Consider the following 22,284-nt stretch of genomic DNA (forward strand, 5'->3'; position numbering starts at 1 on the left):
TAGAATTTCGCTCAAGGAAATAATACTATATTTTGAAATTTACATGAGTTTAATTTTGAATTTCAATACTAGTGGAAATCGTAAAAATGATAATATCAGAAACAATAAAGATCAGAATATTGGCTTGTATTATTCTCAAGTTGCTAAGCAACTTTTCTGGCAACCACTACTGTCCTTACTTATTTGTACAATTTCCCCTTCTCAGTATTAAGGTATAGCCGTATAAATATATATATATAAATTGGAATAAATTAGAAATTAATTATTGTCTCCATTGTTCTGAGACAGGGTTTCACTGTTTTGATTCCCATCTGCCTAAAAAAAATTACAATATATTAAGCCACTATGTAGTTAAATATGATCACTGGAAAATGAGTTAGTGTGAAGTTACATGTTATTCTTTAGACAGTATGCACCATTTTTAGGTAATGAATTATATCGATGACAGTTTTGAAAACATTACTTGACACTGATTATGCGAACAAATCCTATTTTTCATTTCACATGAATAGAGCAGAGAGACAAGTTGTTTTAAGAGTCATTCAATGAAATTACCTTATTTAGATTTTCAGTTATGATAACTGTTTAAGATAATTTATGTTAGCCGTATTATGAACAGTATTTTCAAGCCATTATGATTCAGTGTTTTTACCTTTAATGGTTTACATCGGGGATTAACATCAGTTAGATAACCATTAAAACCCAAGATGTACTAAAATGGTTTTTGTCCTAACGTGAAACCCCATAACAGCTTTAATTATAATTTATTTGTCTGAACTGTTTACAAGTCTCAAATAATGGTTTAAGAAAATCATAGACTGAATAAACTCACAAACAAAGATCATTTTTCCATAACTTTGTAGTTTATTGTTTAGTTGTTTACTAAGTAACCAGGAGATTTCTAAAGTCTATGTAATCAATATCTTGAGTGTTCATTGTTGCTAAATGACTCTTTATTGATATGAAACAGAGTTGACTTATAGTTACTGGATTAATTAAATAATGCTCAAATTTACACTTATTTAATGTTCATTTTATTCGAAAAATATAGTTTTAATCATTATATCTTATATTTAATGAAATTAAATGAGTTCCTGTTATGCTACTTAAATCATTATTACTGATATTTTACAACAACAACAAAAACATATCCAAGAAAACTTGAACTGATGTTTAGATTGAAAGAGAAAATATCATTCTGAATAATTTTGTTGAAATTTCTTTAATTTCCATTTATTGTTATGTAAAGATATTCTTGTGAAATCAAAATAACTATATTCTATGATCTAATCAGTTTTACTAATCCAAACAAATGAAACACTATTTAGCTGTATACATTATTATTCTTTTGATTATTCCATAAGAAATATAAGAAAAAAAATACTGTTTAGTATTTAGTACTATCAGCAACAACCCATTGTGGGAGAGAACAAACCAGATTCCAATGGAAGAAGAAATCAGAAGGAAGCGCTGGAATTGGATTAAACACACATTGAGGAAAGCACCCAACTGCGTCACAAGACAAGCCCTCACATGGAATCCTCAAGGCCAAAGGAGGGAAAGAGGAAAACCGAAGAACACATTATGGCGTGAAATGGAGACAGGCATAAGAAGAATGAACAACAATTGGATAGAACTAGAAAGGAAGGCTCAGAACAGAAAGGGTTAGAGAATGCTGACCGGAGGCCTATGTTCCATTGAGAGTAACAGGCGTAAGTAAGTAAGTTTACAGCTTCAACGTGTCACACACATGTAATACACGAAATATGATTAAAAGGATTTTAAACATAACTTTATATTGAAACTAGAAACGATATTGATTTACGCATGAATTTTCATTTGAAGTAATATCAAATCTTGCTTTCTAACCTCATAAAACCATTGCACAGTAACTATAAATAAAATGAAGAACTTTTAGTTTTCAATAAAATCGAATCTACTTATAAATAATTTATAAATTACATTGATGTCAAATTTCAAAAAGTTTTCTTTATTGTACAAGTGATTACTTAGTCACTACTTATCATAGTTTTCTTTTTTTCACTTATCACTTAGCTTTTTCTTACATAGTTCAATGAAAACCAAAAATAAACAGAGCTAAATATGAAAATATATTCTTTGAATGTTTCTTTATTGTATTACAGATTGTATTTACTATATAAGAACTGCCCAAATTTGAACAAATAGTTTCATAGTATTTAGACGCTGAGTTGATGTAAGACATTATGGTGAAAGAGTAAATTTGTAAAATCTCAAAAGTTGAATTTAAAGTAAATTCAACGTTTACTACTTTAATTAACATAGAAAATATCTTTAAATGTCAAATTAATAAGTATTCAAACATAATAAGACTTGATTTTAGCGTAGGTGAAACAACATACTAATAATAAAAGGAAATTTACTGATCAAAGTTAATAAACTGACACTTGTGATAAAAAGAAAGAAAACTAAGTAGAAATATGTTTATTTATATTTTGGTCGTTGAATTCATGAATTGATCTAAGTTAGACCATCAAGGAAAACCTGAAAGCGCTGGACGACCGTTTCGTTCTAATATGAGGACTTTTCAGTAGTGTGTATCCCCGATGTCACACATGGGGTTGGACCAAGAATATATGGTCTCGCGCGCAAACGGTTTACCTCGTAAAGTCGATGTATCTTCATTTTTTCAAGGGAAGCAAAGGTGTTCATTTAAACATAATAGGAATTTATCTATTTATCATGTTAAGTTCAGATTTTTGTTAGCTTTGAATAAATCAAAATCTCTAATAGCTATTTATTTCTTCATTTCTCATTTCCCTTTATTTCTCTAATAAATTACAAATAGAAATATAGGCCAATCTGTTATTATTTTAATCATTACCATGGTTATAATATTGCTCATAGCTATATGAAATAACCATTATTTAATGTGGAAAAAATACTATATTTATTTATAGGTTCAGCTCTATGAAAAACACCATTTATGAATTTGACAAAAGAATAATAGTGTACTATTAGTTCCAGTAAAAGCATTATTATAGAATATATAAACATTTATATATTAAAATATAGAATAAACTAATATTAATGTCTTTGTAATCGTAACACTGCTTAAACATACTATAGAATGAAATAGTGCACTTCCTTTATATACAATAAACTCTAAGAATTCTAATTTCTATAATCAATAAAGTTTTTTTAAGGAGAGATGACTAGTAGCTAACAGCGGAGTCCAGGATTCGCGTCTTGTCCTATTTGGGACTCGTCACTTAGATATACCTGAACCTCGGAATTGATGCTCACTTTGGGGTTCGAATTCAGTATCGTTCGCTTCAAACGCCATCGCCTTATCCACCTAGCAACTGAGTCCTGCTTGTTCAATGGGGTGAAGCTTAAATTCAGTTGGTGTTGTTTGTTTGTATCTTTCCACTGATTAAAATTCATGGAGTTAACAAACAATAAATGATTGTGTAATGATGCAACTGAAAACAGATTAATGGTAATAAAGAAAGATGTGATTTGAAACCAGTCAGTTATGAATTGAAAAATCAACAACAATGATGTAATCAAACTTCAGAAAGAGTTGAACTAATGAATGACGCAATAAAAATTATGTAATGCTACCTTTGTTGTTTACCTGTAATTTCACTGATTTTCGAGAATGTCAAACATTCTTATAATTTTTTTTAGATCATAATATGCACTTTATGTTCTGAGTCTGATCACGACTGTTACAACTTTATATAAACTTATGAGTGAGCTTTCTTGTTCACGCATGAAGATATCTATCATATAGCTTAGACAGCAAGTTATTTATTCATTCAGGTGACAATCTAAAAACGCCATTAAGTGTTATAGTATTGCTCGTATCTTAATAATAGATTAGTAGTTGGTTAACTCGTAGTATGACAATGTTAACAGAGAAAACTTTCACGTAATAACGTTAAACATGTTGACCACAATGATACAAATAATCTGATTTATCATTAATTTAAATTTGTTCCTCCTGTGTTGGTTTAAATGTTTATCTCCTTATAATCTATTATCATAAAAGACAATATCTTACACCTAATTAAAAGTTATGAGCATAATGTGATTAGGTAATGAAGTTACATATTGATATGTGTTGAAATACATTATGAGTTTATGTATTAAAGAAATGACTACTGTTTTCTAAATGTTTTTTTCTTTTCAAATACCTTGATTGATATAGTAAACCTTTTCGTTTATCTAGTTTTCATGATTTGTCTTATTTCATATTAGTAAAGTTGTTTTTTCTGTGGATAATTGTTTTATTTGTAAATTAGAAATAATCAAAAGTTAATAGAATGTAATTTACTTGAATGGATTGTAATAAGAGATTAATTTAGTATTTTTATTTGAATGATTTAGAAGTTTGTACAGGCACTACTTAACAAGTCTTATTGATAATATGCAACAATAGTATAAGATATACTGATAAAAAATAAATTCTACTTAAAAATTTAAATACTTTAATATTACGTCGGTAAATTCATTTGACAAGAAGTTATAACTGCAATCGTTTACTGAAACCACCTGAAATCTTGAGAGAAATCAATAGTTCATATAACATTCGAGCACGTATTACCTAATTTCACAAATAAATGTTGTCATTAAGCTACTTAGGCAATGACTGACATTCTTCAAGACTGAAATACTTATTCTGGTTGTTAACTTACGTTGGATATTATTCAATAATCAGTCAATGTGAACAACTTTGTTTAATCTCCGCTGATTACTTACAAAAATCTTAATTTATGTATACATATAATCAGTGATCAAATTATACTAAACTTTTTGTGGGAATTAAAACTTAAGTTCTTGATTGAGATCATGAATTGATCAGTGTTAGATCACCATTGAAAACCTGGAAACATTGAATGGCCGTTTCGTCCGATTGTTGGACTCCTCAGCAGTGCGCATCCACGATCCCACTCGTGGGGTTATTTGGGTTTACTTACTGAGAAATTTATTCTTATTATCTTGTCTATTTATTTGTATTTCAGAAAAACAATGCCATTAGTCTGTCCTCAGCAATAACGTACAAACTAAAACCAAAAAACCAAATGCATTTGTAAGTAATAGTGTGATATATATATGACAAACAAGTTATAAATAATAAAGAAATTATAATTATTTTAATTTATTAAAATGAACAAAATGAAAATCAGAAATATAGTCAACCACCTCCTACTAGTTTATTCTACGTGACAAATGAGTAAATAAACTAACTGTTAAGGAGAAAAAGGGATTTGTAAATGAGAAACAAGAAGGCGACCAACAACAATAACAGAAGCAATAACCTTGATTAAAAAACCAAGCTAAGAAATATGTAATAACAGACTAGTTAACATTCGGTTGGTAATTCTGCTTTATTTCAGCTCTTATGTTCTATGTTTCATATTATAGAAAGATATATCATACAAATCTAATATTATACATATATTAACATTTTCATTGGACAGATTTGGAATAGTTGATTTATCCTTTATGCTGTGAATAATAAGGATACAAGTTAGACTGAAAGCCAGTTTAATCAATAATCATGTATATTAGTGAGTATGTGTAATTGCACTTAGCTAACTCATAGTTTATATATATAGTTGGATATGTAGATAGAAACTTATAGAGATTTCATATAGATGAGAAAGATCTTTTACTTCTGACGGACATATTATAAAGTATACGTTCATAATTAAGTTATAATTCAGTCATACAACTTTCCGTGAGCTCATTTATTCTTGCCAGATACAATACAAAGCTAGACATCTAACTTATACTTTATGTATGTCAACATTAGGTGATATGATTGTAGAAATATGAATATAATTAACTTTGAACACTTTCACAAGAATCATTCATTAAATCAACAGACAAAACTATCAAATATAACAGTATTTTTAATAATGCAGATCTTTTAGATGTTTCTTTGTTTTATGATAAGGCTATTTCTCACTAGTTTATCATCAATCAATCAGTTTTCAAACTACCAATTAGTATCATTATGATTTTCTTATAACAATAAATGATGAAATTTTCTTGCTTCTGTTCTGTATGTAACTCTATGATCACTTTTACATTTCACTACAATGATAAAGTTGATTTTATCAGATTAAATCATTTTTCAAGTGGTATAACCAAACTTTAGATGATACATAAGAATCATTTTTTATTTTGAAATTAATAGTAAAAAAGTGATTACAAGCTCATTGTCAATAAGAAGTAAATAGTTCTATACGAAGAAAATGAACTAAATATAACATGAACATGTTAATTAGTTACTTCACTGTATGCAAATACATTTCATTCATTCTTATTAAATTTAAAACGTGATATATTCACAAATTAATTGCTAGTTTATTTACACTTTCAGGACAGATTATATTAGAAGGGGTTTTGTGGAGATTTTAGTAATTTCAATAATTCAAATTATGAGTCATTTGGAGCTAGATCACCATGGAAAACCTGGACGGCCATTTCGTTCTAGCATGGGACTTCTCAGCAGTGCGCATCTACGATCCTGCCTCTCGTGAGATTCGAACCCAGGACCTATCAGTTTCGCGCGCGAGCGCTTAACCACTAGGATATCGAGTTCAAACTGTACTATGATGGGAACTATGTTTTGTTATTATTACCTACCTTAGTGACATCAGTAGTTAAAGTAAACTAGCTTATCCTAAAGTAATCAATTATTAATGAGTTAATATATAGAATAGATCATGTAACATTTTTTAAGCTTTACCTTCTTTTTTGACAATAAATAAGAGTTGAATTATTTATTTGGCTGAATTACCTTTTAGTTAGATTGCATTTTGTTTTCGTTGTTGTTATACACTACTACTCTGTCCAGTTCTTTTTTTCTTTGAAAATATTGTAAGGCGATATATATTGATTACGAACCGTTTATTTTATTTAAGATTGTGATAAATCAATTTTCTTATTGCAGGAAACAACTTTAACTTTGTATTCGTCTCGAGAAAAAAAACTGTTTTCTTTAATAATTCACTGAATTAATCTTTTTTTTCAGAACATTAAGTAAATCTCAATTACAGTTTGGAATAGGTAACCATTTAGGTTACTGAGCACATAGCATCAGAAATCGATAAATATTACAAAATAGAAGATATTTTATTTAAATCTAATCTCGTCATTCTGATATGTTCAGTTAATCGATAAAAATTGAAACTTTCTTACTTGTTGACGATTAAATTATGGTAGTAATATCTTAGAGATCGTAGAATGTGAAGTGTGTTTTTAATCAAGATCAGTGATTCAAAATATCCATTAATTATTAATTAGATAAAACTATTTTCTAGGTTTTAAAATATACAATTTAATATATTGTAAGGGATATCTCTTCACAATAAAGCTTTATTACTTACTTTGATCTTCTTCTAAACCTAAATTTAAAATTGCTCGATGTATTGCATCAACACTATTCACACCTAATAAATCCAATGTTTTGTTTAATCGATTAGATGTACTTGTTCCACTAACATTACTAGCAGGATTGTTGTATTTACCAGAAATCTCTTCAGTTGATTTAAGTGTTCTTTTCTTAGGTGAATGATGTGAATAATCTTTACTTGATGATAAGGCAAGTGATAATAAAGATCCAGTAATATCATTAGTGGATGAAGTATGTTGAAGTTCTTGTATAAAATTTTGTTCTGCATTTTGAGTACGTGTGATAAGTGATTGAGATACCTAAAATGTAAAAATATTTGAATTAAAATAACTATATACTTAAATATTTTAATAGATGACTAAGTAATTGGTTTACTTTTATACATTCTCCATATGATATTTAATCAATATGGCTAGTCTAAGACAATGGATATTTATTGGAATAAACATTGATAATTATTGTTTAATATAAATTAAAATTATATTAAAATGTCATAATGAAAATGTCAAAAAAAGTATTATCTAATTTGTATTCAACCTGTAACAGATATATTTGATATCCATGTGATCTGTAATAAACAGTGTTATTACCACCTAGTAACAGCAATAATGTATTCTATCAATAAAGAATACTAATATATATGTATGATTAATTACTGCAAACTGTAAACATCAGTATCACTTATCAGGAAATTAATGATATATTCAACTATTTAAATGCCATAGATATATATGCTTATTTTGTTAATATTCAAACATATTAGTATATACAATAGAAATTGTTTAACATTGAAAAATCAACTGAACTTCTCAAACATTTTTCAGTATGTACAAATATTTCACATCCTAGAGAACATTATGAAATCAATAAAACCGATAGTGAGAGACTATTTACAAAGTATTTTTTTATATAACTATATTTCTCAATGGATTATTATTTCTGAATATAATTTTCTTAGGAAAATACTGGATATATCACAATTAATGGTCAGATGTTGTAATGTTTTATTAGGTTTTTTCTATTACTTTTAATGATGTAGGAGGGATTTTATTTCAACAACATTCGAGATGAATAAGTTTGATTTACAATCCAATAACTAGTACTCTTTTATCTACTCATGCATCGAGGTGAAGAAGAAATATGATATGGAGCTTAGGTAGAAGTATTTTTTAAATACAGATTTGAACAATTTCATACTTCCGACCTCATTTTCTATACTTCACGAACTATAAATTAAGTCGCCATACTTTCTGAAATATACTCATATATATATATATATATATATATATATATATATATCCTCAGAACTATTGGCATTAAGCAGATTAAAATTATTCTGCCTGTTTATTAATTTGAAGCTCAAAAACATACTTTGTGTTTACTGAATTCAAATTTGTATCTGATATTCTGGCACATTGTAGTTTAACGCTTCTTTAGAGATAATTCCAAGGGAATTTGAATTTTAGCCTTTATAATTCATATCATCTCAAACCAACAATTCTCATATTAAATCACAACTCATGTTTTATTCAAAACGATCAATTAATTCATTTAAAGAATCAAACTGACAAATGTTTTAACGTTGTTGGATGCCGGCTCAGTTGTCTAGAGGTTAAGCGTTCACGCTCGTTACCGAAGGTGCCGGGTTCGAGTTTCGTATGCGCGATCGTGAATACGCTCTGTTGACGGGTCCCATACTAGGATGAAACGACTGTACAGTGCTTCCAGGTTTTCAAAGGTGGTCTTACCTTGATCGATTCATGATTTCAATCAAAACTCAACATTCTCCACAACCCTATACTGATAAATAGCTTACATATTTAGTATTCAGAAAATAATCTCTTTTACTTCATGAGTAGTGTAGCATAACAAAATATTTTTGGTTTGTTAGTCATTACTTTTTCCATTAACTGGTATTTGTTTTCTTCTGAGTAAATATAATTTCAAAGGTTCACAAAAACAATGAACTATAACTTATTAACTTAGCGATCCTAAAGTGATTACTTCAATACTATTCATAATTAAAACAGTAACGTTTTTTAATTCATTTGCAATTGTTTGTTTGAATCTTCTTATTGGTGTTTGGGACAAACAATACAAAATGAATTTTAACTACACCTCATTGCACAAGTTAGTGGCTATTAAGACTCAGTAGCCAAGTGGATAAAGCCGTAGCATTCGAAGCAAACGGTACTGGGTTCGAGTTCCAGAGTGAACATCAACTCGGAGATGCAGGTACATCTAGGTGATGAGACGCGCGCCCTGGATTTCATTGCTAGCCACCGTCAACCTTTGCTTAGTAGTGTTTTCTGATTACTTTAACCAAATATGAGATAATATGGTAATTAGAAACATGAATATGTTATGAAGAATTAATTTACCAAAAGAAATGCGGACGGATCACTTTCTTTAAGCATTTCTATACAAAATTGAATAAGACCAGTTGATTTGGTTAATAATGATGTGACACGATTAATTTGTTCCTTGAGACAATGAATACGTTTGGTTCTTTCGTCTCGTAAACGTTCTGTTAGTTCTTGTTTTTTTGTTTCAATAGCAGAAATCAATGTGTTTAGTTGTTCAACAAGTTCTTTTTCTGAATCTGCAAGGTTTCTCTGCAAAAAAATAATTTGTGCAGAGTGTAAAACACAGTTATTGAAAGTTAAATAAATAAGTCTCATTAAAAATTTCACTGACTGTCAACTGGGTCAATGAATAGTTTTTTTGTGTTGAGCTACGGATTATTGATTAGTATAATTGATGCTCAACTGGTGAGCCACAAGCTTAATGCAAGACCCACTCATTTCCAACTGTTTAAATGAATGGTATCACTAAAATATTACATAACAGTGTATCGCTTTTATATAACTGAATAAATCTGCATTAGACTACATGGAATCATGAACTTTCATATGTGGTTACATTCAAGAATGAGGAAATATTTTAGAAAAAAGTAATAATTTAGGAAACTCATCTTAGTGATCATCACTTTATCACTCTTTGGCTTACCTGATTACGAAACCCAACTATTAACCAAATCTTCAGTTATTTTAATGATTTTCCGAAGGGTTTGAGTTAGTACAGAAGATTAAACTTTACAAATGTGTTCATTGTACTATTAATCATCTGGATACTAACAACTAACTTTGAGATGAAGTGCTAAAGTTCTAGTGAGAAGTTATGACAGTAAAGTAAGACTGTCATTCAATAAGCTTACCAAATAACTATTACGCTATATTGTGTGCTGACAGACTGGAAATGTGAAATATCGAGTTTCAAATTAATCATCTATAAAGAATTCCCTCTTTGTGTAAGTAACAGGTCCTTGAGTAATGGCAAGTATAAAAAGCTAAGAAGTCGCGAACTAGAATGAAACACCTATTAAGCTGATATCAGAATATAAAAGAATCGATTCCTCAATAGCAAATAATAAATAATGTATACATAAAAATTTTGTTTACTTTCTACTTAGTGCATTTTATGTTCAAATCTTCATAAATGATAATAATTAACTTAGAAATAACTTCTGAATAAAGTCATTAAGATAACAAAAAAAAATTACACTAAATTAAATTCAATAGTTGAGATCATGAGTCAATTGAAGCTAGAGCACCATGGAAAACTTGTAAGCACTGGACGGCCATTTCGTCCTATCGTGAGACTCCTCAGCAGTGCACATCCACGATCCCTCCTCGTGAGATTCAAATTAAATTCCTCTAATAACTAATGAAAAAAAGCTTACAAACATATGAATATACTAGTTTGTCAAACCCTTTGCTAATCAGTAGCTGAAACAAATATTAATAACGCAATACAATAGACACTCAAACTTTAAGCATCGTTAACTCGTGACACTCTTTATTCTAAGGAATGTATTGACATATTTCATCGTAAATGTTAGTAATATACATAAGGTGGTTTTTTAAACATATTTTAAAAAAATTATTTCATTGTGTTTTATCAAACATTTTCCTATCTTCACTTGGTAGTGTTTGGCTTGTATCTTCCCATTGAGGTTTAAGACTGCAATTGATCAGTCTTTTAATTGGCATATGTGCATACTGTGCGTATGCCTCAATATTGCCTTAATTCACAAGCTTTTTGTAAGCAATGATGGATAGTGGCTAGCAGTGGAATTCAGGGCGCGCGTTTCGTCCTATTTGGAACTCGTCAGCTGGATGAAACGCGCGTCCTGGATTCTACTGCTAGCCACTATCCATCATTGCTTACAAAATTTTCCTATCTTATCTACAATCACGTTAAATGTTTTCCGTAAAAGGGAAAATTTTTTTTTAGAATTTTCACTATTTGAAAATTATTCATTAATTTTGAAACCCAATGAATCAATCATTTTCTTGTTTTGTTTAATTTACATTTTATGAAATTCAAAATCAGAAAACAAAATTATTTTTGTAAAATAAATTTCAACAATTAGATAAAATATAGAAAAACATAGAGCTAGATAATTGAAGTTATTTAATGGGTAATCATGATTTCAATTTTTATGTCCATATTTTTCTTTTGACATATATCTTTGAGTTGATGAATTTTAAATGATATCCGAACTGTGTTTTTGTGTAATTATTAAAATGTTCTCATTTATTGAAACAGACTTAACGGCAGTCCAGTTCTTCCAGGTTTTCCATGGTGATCTAGCTTCCATTGACTCATGATCTCAACTAATGAGATTTCTAAAATCTCCACAAAACCCCTTCTGATAATAAGAAATGCTTTCTTTTTCAAGCTCTTTGGAAACAAATGAGAACTAGTATTGCATAGTTTATCGGTAGCTATCTTAAGGTTTTTAATCAGTTAATCTACATTTTCAGAAAAGTTATTTTATAGCTTTTGATTGATAACCTTTGGCAAGTAGTAAGAGTGAATAAATATCAATAATAACAAATAATTACTAGTCATAGCGCAGAGGTAAAACTAGGTGTAAGGAAACTTATACGAAACAGAAATGTATAACGAACTGAGTCGTCAAAATTTACAGCCCATTAGTTTTATGGTGTAAAGCCATGATTTAGTCAGAACTCTTTGGCACTTTCAAGTACATTCTAAAAAATTTATATTCTGGGTTCATTAAGAACAACATGACTAATAAAGTGGAGTTAAATGATCTAAACAATCTATGCAACAAACAAGGTGATACACATCTGCGGACCACTGGCACTGATCACCAGTAATACATATTTTATCTAATTTAAAAAATTTGTCTGCTAGTTTTACCTTACTATCTTGCCTAGTTTTTCCTGATGATGAGTATCAAAAAATCTCATGATGAAACTTCATAATCATGTTTTACCAGCTTAATTCACATGTCAAATTGTAGATATTACTATATAATATTTTGACCATCTTTCCCTCACCCCCAAAAAAATATATTTACATCACGATCATTTTATTTGAGTAACTTTTAAGTCAATATGTGCTGTTTAATTAGAAGCATTATACACTTATGATATTTTGCTCTGTTTTACTCACATAATATCACCATACATATTTAATAAAATTAGACAAGTTAAATAAATAATTGACCATCAAATGACCATTATCCCATCAATTAATCAGTTCTCATTTTGTATAAAATGTGTTGATAAATAGTGATAGATATGACTTGTTTAGTTTCATGCTTTATCAGTAAAATATTTACCCTACTTTTTATGTATAATCAAACAAATCGTTTATTTTATGGAAACTTCGAGAGTTAGGTTAATTGAATCAGGATATAGAAATAGTCTAAACGTAATCATAAAATTATACGATAAATTTTTATTGTAAGGGGATCACAGAGGTCGTTAAAAATTTAGGGTTTACGGATTGACCTAAGTTAAACGATTAACGATTCACCTTTTAGTTGTGAGTGCTTACTAATAAGTAGTCCTATACAAGAACAAAACAGCGGTCCAACTTTTCTTGACATACAGTAGTTGTCTAAATAAAATCAGTCTATGATGTAGATGATAAATGGTTTATTTACCTAAACGTTTGTGCTGATATTTTTCCCCAGAGAAGCCATGAAAGACCCATGGTGAATCATCCGCTTTTCTAATAGTTATCTTCATTGTTTACTATCTATCAATTTTAGTTACACCACGGAGTAATATTTTAGGCGACATCACTAAATCTACTAAATATTCTAGTGTTCATGAAGTTGTTTTGGGTTGCAATGGAAACTACGTTCAAATCTCAACTATTTTTCATGTGATCTCAGCTTGTTCACTAACTTATGTTAACCCTTGTGGATAAGCATAGCCACAGACGAGGACTCTCCAACCAACTCTATTCTGGGTTTTCCCTTCAAGCTGTTGCAAAATATTGTTCTTTTTTTATATCTACCTTCGATTCCAAGCCAGCGACTTTCCATGTCCCCCTGAGGATTTCAATTCAGGGCTTGCCTCGTGATGAAGTTTGATAATTTTCTCTATGTATGTTATATCCATCTCCAGTATCTCTTCTTAATTTACTCTTCAGTTGAAAACCGGTTTGTACTCTACTAGAGTAGATTGTTGCTGGTGATGTCCGGCCAATAGATCTTGTGTAGACAAGTGTTTCTAAATACCCGTACTTTTTTGATGATAGTTGTAATAGATCTCAAAGTCACAGTTGCGTACAGTAGAATTGTCTTGACGTTTAAGTTGGAAATTCTGACTTTTGACCAACTAATAGTTGTTTAGTGTTCCAGATCTTCACTTGTAGGAATGCTGCCGTTACTTTGCCAATCCATGCCTCCGCATCTGTATCATATTCTCCTTGTTTATCAATAGTGTTGCCTAGGTACGTGAAAGTCTCCACCTCTTCCAGAGATTTCCCATCAGATGTGATTTGGTTGGTACTCGTTGTGTTATATTTTAGGATCTTTTTTTTTCTTTGATGAATGTTTAGACCTGCCTTCAGCCCCCAAATACCCTGGCACGGCCGAGAGTGGGGAGAGTCCGCTCTCCCTCTCGAAATGCTCTCACACGGTCACGTGCACGCAAACAATGCCTGGAAAGTTCTACTCATTGCCTTCTTGTATTGGGGGTGTTGGTTACGAAATTGTGATGAGGAAAAGTGAATGTCCGGCGCTTTAACCCGGTTGGTGGACACGAGGAGTCCACCTAGGGGAGTTGAAAAACCCTGATTCCAAACCAATAGCGCACATGGGCTCCAGTATCCTGCGAGAACAAATGGCGTATGAACCAATCGTTGGTCACCGGCTACCATGGAACCGCATCTCCTGACGTTGCTCCACTGCCTTAAGGATTAGACCTTCAGATCAAAGGCTCGGAAAGTGGCCGCCTAAGAAAATCACCTACTTAGGTTTTGCCACCCAGGCAATATCTCAGCACCAGTATCCCGCAAATAGAAAGATTTATGTGGCGTACATCTATTTGATGCTTCCTTGTACCAATGTTTATGTGTTTAAATAAACAAATAAAGACCTACTGCTGCTACACTGGATTTCCAAACTTATTTAGAAAACCATAAACATAATTTTTTTAAGTAGTGGGCTTTATTTGCTACGGGTTTTTTAGTGATTTATCCGTCTATCTTTTAATTTTTTCCATCAACTAAAGCTAAATTATTTTATCAATTAAAATATGTTAAGATTTTTGAGATGTCAAAAAATAACTAACATTTTTACTGTCTAACAATTTGATGATAATGTTTATATAGACCATACCTTCAGATCAGTGTGTACATCATTAGAGACATACACTCACATCCACGATATAATATGTAATTACTGATTATAAATTTTTTGATTATGAAATATTAACTATATTCAACCTGAAAAGGAACTTACATTAACGGTTTCTGACTTCGATCTTAAACGCTGTATGTGCTCTGTAGCTGAACGAGCTCTTTCTGATAGTGCTTGAAGTGACTGAGATAGTTCAGTCTTGAAAATAAAAATAAATAAAAAACAGGTGAAATAATATTAATCAATCAACCACTTGACATGAAAAATTCATTTCGAATTCACTTTAATTCCGAGTTTCTATACATGTAATCTATTATTATTAATTTAAATATCATTGAATAAACTTAAAAACAAGTGGAGTGTAATTTAAGAATATTTCATAAAACTGAACATCTTTAATATATGAACTATTTGTTTTCTGAACGTACCATACACACCTGATATATCTAATTTTAATTAATCTACAATACAATGGGCTTAATTCTCACAGTGAATGAATTAAATATCCTAACGTTTGCCTATTTGATTACTCAATCACGACATCTTCTACTAGCATAAACACTATTAATCAATTTAAAAATGAATTACACAAATAGTCGTTATGCATGATATATTGGTACTTAGTTGTTCAACGGATTATTCTCTGAGGTTTTAAGTGGTAACAGCTAAGTTCCAAACTTGATATAATCAGTACCGAAATACATATAGGCGTAGCTAACAAATTTACAAGTATTACATTAAACATATCCTGAAATGAGTAGAACGATAGTTGGTTTATTACTATTTTTCGCACTACCTAGAAACCATTAACTTCTTTTAAAATTTATTAATATTATGAAATATTCACATTTCGTTGTCCAAAGAATAGAACAGAAATTTTTATTGTTTCTCCTTAGTGCTTCTATCTGATTTCAGGTATGTAATTCACCTGAAATGTAAGGTAATTAAATTAAAAAGTACAGTATACTTTTGAAAATAGTTGTCATAAACTCCTCAGTGCAATTCATTAAATAAACACTAGAAATGTTATGTTAAAATTTACCATAAATATAGCCCTTAATTACTTAATGAAAGCACTTAAACATTAATTTCACTGATTTGTATTACCTTCATAATTTCCTGTATTTGTAGTTATGATTTCCTTTAGTCTTAATAATGTAAATTATGACAACTAAAAAAATTGTAATACATCCTCATTTGTTTATAACTGGATTCTTTTTTTCTTGAGAAGGAATGTAAGAAGGTAAAATAGCCTTTACCATTTAGTGTAAAAATCTTTTTGTTGTTTTTTTAAAAGAACATTCGTGATTATAAACAAATTTAAAATCTATGTTTACTTCTATTAACATTTGGTTTAAGTTTATAGGTATCAATGCCAAGGTCAGATTTGATAGTTTCAAATAAGTTAAGCATTGGGTAGGGAGTGAATAATAAATATATTTATTGTTATATCTTAATGAGTAGAAAAATTGTAGTTCTGACGTTTTGTGACTTAATGTAATTCACTTCTTTATTTACTTTGAAGAGGTGGCCTATATCAAGTGACGAAACGTCAGAAATACAATTATTCAACTCATAGGGATATAACAATAAAAATATTTATTATCATCGGAAGGGGTTTTTGTGGATGTTATAGTAATTTTAATAGTTGAGATCATGAAACAACTAAAGCTAAACCACCATGAAAAACCTGGAATCACTGAATGGGCGTTTCGTCCTATTGCGGGACTCAGCAGTGCGCATTCAAAATCCCGCCTCGCGAGATTCGGACCCGGGATCTCTCGATCTCTCGTGACCAATGGAGTTCAACTGAGTCTATAATGAGATAGTAAATCACTGAGGATAATGTTGGATGTGTCGCTTATTTCGTGGATTGGTTGAAATTAGACATTAACACGATTGGATACTGGTCGGCTAAGTGGTCTAGAGATTAAGCATTCGCGCGCGAGACTGATGGGTTCTGTGTTCGAATCTCGAGAGGCGGGATCATGGGTGCACAGTGCTGAGGATTCGCACAATAGGACGAAACGGCAGTCCAGTGCTTCCAGGTTTCCAACGGTGGTTTAACTTCAATTGACTAATGATCTCAACTATTAAAATATTTATTATTATTTGTTTTGAACATTTTAATTGATCTGCAAGATTTAATTATATATTCGACCTGAACGTGTTCATCATTTATTCTAAGATCTTGTTTTAAGTCTGTGGTGACTTAGGTCCCATTTTTATTCTTACTTATTTAGTTTAAATTATAGGAATTAAAAAATCGGTCATTTTTACGATCAAATACTATTTTCGATTAGCGAGAACTAATCTTTCAATTTTTAAAAAACTAATCCACTTTCTTCAACGTTTTCTTCAATAATATGTACTGGATTATTGAAAACACTGTAACTCATTGAATAGAGTAAAAATTTGCTAAAGTAATGATTCACCGTTTAACTGTGGTATTTGATTTAAAGTAAAACTCTACCATTAAAAATAAACCTTTAGATTTTATCAGTAATACGTAATTCTATTGAATTAACTAAATACTCGTATTAATTTGATCATATCATTTATGTTGTTGGAAGTAACATAATCCGATCATAAAATCATTGATCGGAGTAAGAGTAAATAGACAGTTAAATTTGTTCGCTGTAGACTTTTGTTAGTTTGGAGAATTTGTGATAATTGCTAAGTTTTATAGTTTACATCACTAACTGACCTTAGATTTCATACCTGTTCAATACTTCTTGGTTTCTAACGATTGCCTAAGCCTAGTCCGTAAATCGAACTACAAAAATTACTGCTGATTTATTCACATTACAATTTCAGACAAAAACCAACTTTAAACCTTTTTTCTTTTGTCAAAGGAATTAAAGTTCTCACATTCTACGATCCAGTTAATCTTCTATCAGTTCTGGCAAACTAGATTTGTCTAATGACTGGTTGCTTATTACATAATATAATCAATTCAGGTTCTAGTAACATATTTAAACAGCTAAACATTAAAACAATGATTGTCAATGAAATCGCACACGCATACATCAAAATTATTATACTCAGATATATATAAGCTATATATATGTAACACATATACTAGATCTATAACCGAATATTCGAGTTTAAAATTACACAACGCCTTCAGGCTTAAAGCTTGATTTATCTTATTTATAAATCTAAATGAATGTAATAAACTCGTTCGAAGTCATCCATCATTTTATTCTATTTTTCCTTGTGAATATTAAGTATGTAAAAGTTATTTGAAACTTCATTTCAAATAGAAATAATACACACAAAATGAAATTCAATGATCAGTTGAATTGATTTTAATTGATCACTATTGTTTATTAATTTTTTTTCTTCTTACTTCATTCAACTCGAATGTCCTCAATTAACCTAACTACTCAAATTCTATTTTGGTAAAAATAATAATTCATCATCTTACATTATTATTACCATTCAGAAGACTTAGTACAAATGACCTTTGAAGATTTTCTTTTTGTTCTTCAAATACTAACCTTAATCTCTAGTAATAATAATAATCGTATTTAATTATACATATGCATACATTATTGATAGTATTTTAACTTTTCAAATAACTGCTCTGTTTCCGTTCTATTTTATGTTTCTATAAAGGTAAAGAGTTCATTATATTATTTTGACATTAATCAGTTTTATCTAAGATATTTAAAAGAAATTTTAGAGACCTACTTAATTAATGAATGAAATAAAATTTATTTTTCAATGTTTTAAGTAAAATTATTTAGTAGAAGTCTGCATGGTTTTTTTGAAAATTTCGATGACCATAATTCATTGTAGTATTATATGAAATTTTAAGAATTTCTATTTTGAGACCAATATTAGATCACAATTGAAAACCTATACTGATAATTATCATAGGTTCAGTACTGACTAGAATCTGGAAGTAATTCTAGTGAGAAGCCGTGATTAGTGAAGATCAATCAGTGTTGGATGGAGACAGTTATACACCAAAAACAACGGAAGATAGTCACATAATATCGTGGATTGGTTGACGTCAGATATTAACATTGTTGAGTGCTGATTAAATAGTCTAGAAGTTAAGCGTTTGCTCGTGAAATCAAAAGTCCTGGGTTCGGTTCCACAGGCGGGATCTTCGATGCGCACTGTTGAGGGATTCCATACTAGGACGAGACGACCATCCGGTGCTTCCAGGTTTTCCATGATGGTCTAGCTTCAATTAACTCATAAATTCAACTATTAAATTACTATAATACCCGCGAATCCTCTCTCTGATTATAATCATTTTGATAACCTTTCTTCCTACATAATTAGTATTAACCTAATATTAATCGATTCATGATCTCAGTCAAAACTCAACAATCTTTACAACCCTACACTGAGAATTTCTATTTATCTGAATTTATTCATCACCGTATTCTTAAAGTAATTTGAGTTCTTGAATTTGTATTCTCACCATGTATCACGATAACAAAATCATAATGTCAATTTTAAAATATTCTGATTCTCAGATTTAACTACGACTTGAGCGTAGTTTTCATCACGAACTGATATACCCTGGAAATCGTTTAAAAAATTTATGAAAAAACGCTTACTAGTTATTTCTTCTCAGTTTCAGACCTAACAACAATGTGCTAGAGAGAGGCCTTGTAAAATAAACAGGAATCAATTATTTGTAAAGTCACAACCCGACAGGTCTTTTGTTATCATAATATTAGCATTATCCTAAAATAAATCTAAGTAAAAATAATCAGTAAGGTGTATGTGTAATTGCTAGGTAATTGATATTCCCTCAGAAATCCAAACCTGTTCCGAATAATTTCTTTTCTACCGCTCATTTTCAGCTATATGATGTGTCAAATAATATATTTATTTGCAGTACGGCTTCACTGGTTGGAAATCTTCGCCAATGCTATTGGTCACCCATAACTTAAGTATAACCGACTCTAAATAAAACAAATTTTACTATGTATCCTGATTTACATGATCACATAAAGATTATTCAACTACAGCTTCTCATCAAACTAGTTTTTACAACTCAAGAAACAACTTGAAGTTATTGCAGTATAACTGATGCCAAAAAAATGTATTTGTATAGTGTTAGAATACATCATGCACAATGGAGCTTACTCAACTGTGTTTTTTAAAGCATTCAAATATTTATCACAAACGCTTTGTTTCATTAGACACTATAAAGTAATAAGATGTTAAAATTACTTCATTTGTAGACTGAATAACAGTGAACGAGTATATGTTTTCACTGAATTCAACATTAAACGACTTAAAAAAGAATTATTTTCAAGTTTAGATTTATAGATGTCCAGAATATGTTATACATTAATACAAAAGGGATAGAAGTGACAGACAATTCTATTTCTTATTCTGTTTCTTGCTTCATAAAGTTTTATGGTCCAGTATCAACTCATTCGACTTGCAATAACATATTCAAAAGAAAAAAACATTGGTTATTTATGATTTTATTTCATTCAATGTTTTATTGAATTGAATTATTTATTTAAATATTTAGATGGTGGTTGAAGATAGTCAACAGGATTTCCTATTAACTACCTCCAATCGCCATCTTATCTCAACATGGTGCACGCAATATCGAGTCACCTAGACTAGTTGCCACATTGCAACTTGGTCGATAGGATTCAATCCAAACTAGGAAGGACCTGATATACATGACATTGATCATCACTTAGTGATTAATCACTTGTAAATTGCATATCGAGCGAATTTGAAGCAGAGAGGCAAATGTGTGTATGCGAGCAAATACCGAGGAGAATTTATAGTCAACTCGAATAAGGACACAGCGAAGCAAAGGCTATTAATAGGATTCAAGTACATGTATACACGGGGAAGAGAATGATTCATCGAGCGATACTTAGGACATTAACATTTAAGCTATAGAGAGATATGTGCGTAGACTGTCATGTAATCAAGCGTACACGTTTATACAGACAAGATATTGATCATAATAGTACAAAGAAATAGATGAGTTGTTACTGTTCGAATAACATTATCTGTTAACTTAGTTAATAAAAGAGCTTAACAAAATTTAATCATAATCGAAATTAATTGTAGGAGAGTTGCTGTAATGTCATGATTTAAGTTGATTGGAAATATATTTATAGTCTGGCTCAGCAAATAATTTCTAAATTAGTTTAAGAATTCCTTTCAATTGCCTTAAACCATCTGATATTTAAACGAGGTATCACAATTTTTCTTTGTTATGATTAGTGCCTACGTATAAGAAAGTATACAACATTGTGACCAATTAGAGTCTTACAATCATTTTGTCTTACGACTCCTATGCCTGAATAGGTAACATTTTAAAGAATCTTATCCGTATTTACAACTGGATATCAATTTTAAACTAGTATTTGAAATAACCCATCGATTTGCATCAATAAATTTACGTGCTCTTATGGGGCAGATTACACTGGCCGCATAAAGCGGTCACTTTCCAAATGCATCTCCGAACATTATCCGGAGTGGCTTTTAAAAAGAGAATGCAAAACAGTCACTAGTTCAATAGAAACACACCTTATTATCTCCAGACACGTCACTCCAAAGGCGTTTCCCTTTAAAATAATCTACGCAATCAAAGAGGGACCGAATCAAAAAGCTTATATACTGCTAAGGCGTTGGCGATTCACCAATTCAAGCCTGAACTTTGCCTGCAAAAAAGATATGTTCAACCTCTCATCCTTCCTTGACCCAAATTCCTTTCTGTAGCAGGTTATAGTCTTGCTTTTTTAATCAATGTTTTGCAATTTTAGACCGTAATCAATCATTAATATTGTCGTTATCATTGTGACTTTTATCTTTTTCATTTTTCTTCATATCTGTCGATCAGATAATTATCTTTCATAATTCTGGTCTGTAAATTATGTTCATCTTTCTCTTTTTCTCTCACCCACTCGGTTATTACACAACCTCATTTGATATTTACAGTCATGAATCACATTATGACGCAATCTTTTCTATCATTCTATAGACATATATTTAACATACAACCATAAAAATGAATGTACAGCTTAAGTAAATGATTTCTCCGAAAGCAAATTTTTTCACAGAATTCTCTTAATATTTGAAAGATTTTATAGCATTATGTCATCTTGTATAATTGGAAGACCGATTCACACGTCATAACTTGGAAAAAAGATTATATAAATTCCTGGTTCAATATAAC

General features: G+C 30.2%; 1 protein-coding gene across 2 annotated transcripts in view; it reads right to left on the reverse strand.

Moving 5' to 3' along the window:
• The window catches only part of TRIM9_1 (E3 ubiquitin-protein ligase trim9), a 99,152-nt gene that overhangs the window by 37,568 nt on the left and 39,300 nt on the right, over positions 1 to 22,284 (reverse strand). Inside the window, exons 2-5 of one of the 2 annotated variants that reach the window (XM_051209014.1) lie at positions 15,204 to 15,299; positions 9,793 to 10,026; positions 7,488 to 7,710; positions 7,386 to 7,448 (exon numbers count right to left, since the gene is read on the reverse strand). In XM_051209014.1, the coding sequence (XP_051074429.1) occupies positions 7,386 to 7,448; positions 7,488 to 7,710; positions 9,793 to 10,026; positions 15,204 to 15,299 (616 nt within the window). Of the gene's footprint in view, positions 1 to 7,385; positions 7,711 to 9,792; positions 10,027 to 15,203; positions 15,300 to 22,284 lie in introns of both variants that reach the window. The other variant, XM_051209015.1, reaches the window with a different exon arrangement.

The sequence above is a fragment of the Schistosoma haematobium genome, chromosome 1 (genome assembly GCF_000699445.3).
Source record: "Schistosoma haematobium chromosome 1, whole genome shotgun sequence".
In the NCBI taxonomy this organism is placed as follows: Eukaryota; Metazoa; Platyhelminthes; class Trematoda; order Strigeidida; family Schistosomatidae; genus Schistosoma; species Schistosoma haematobium.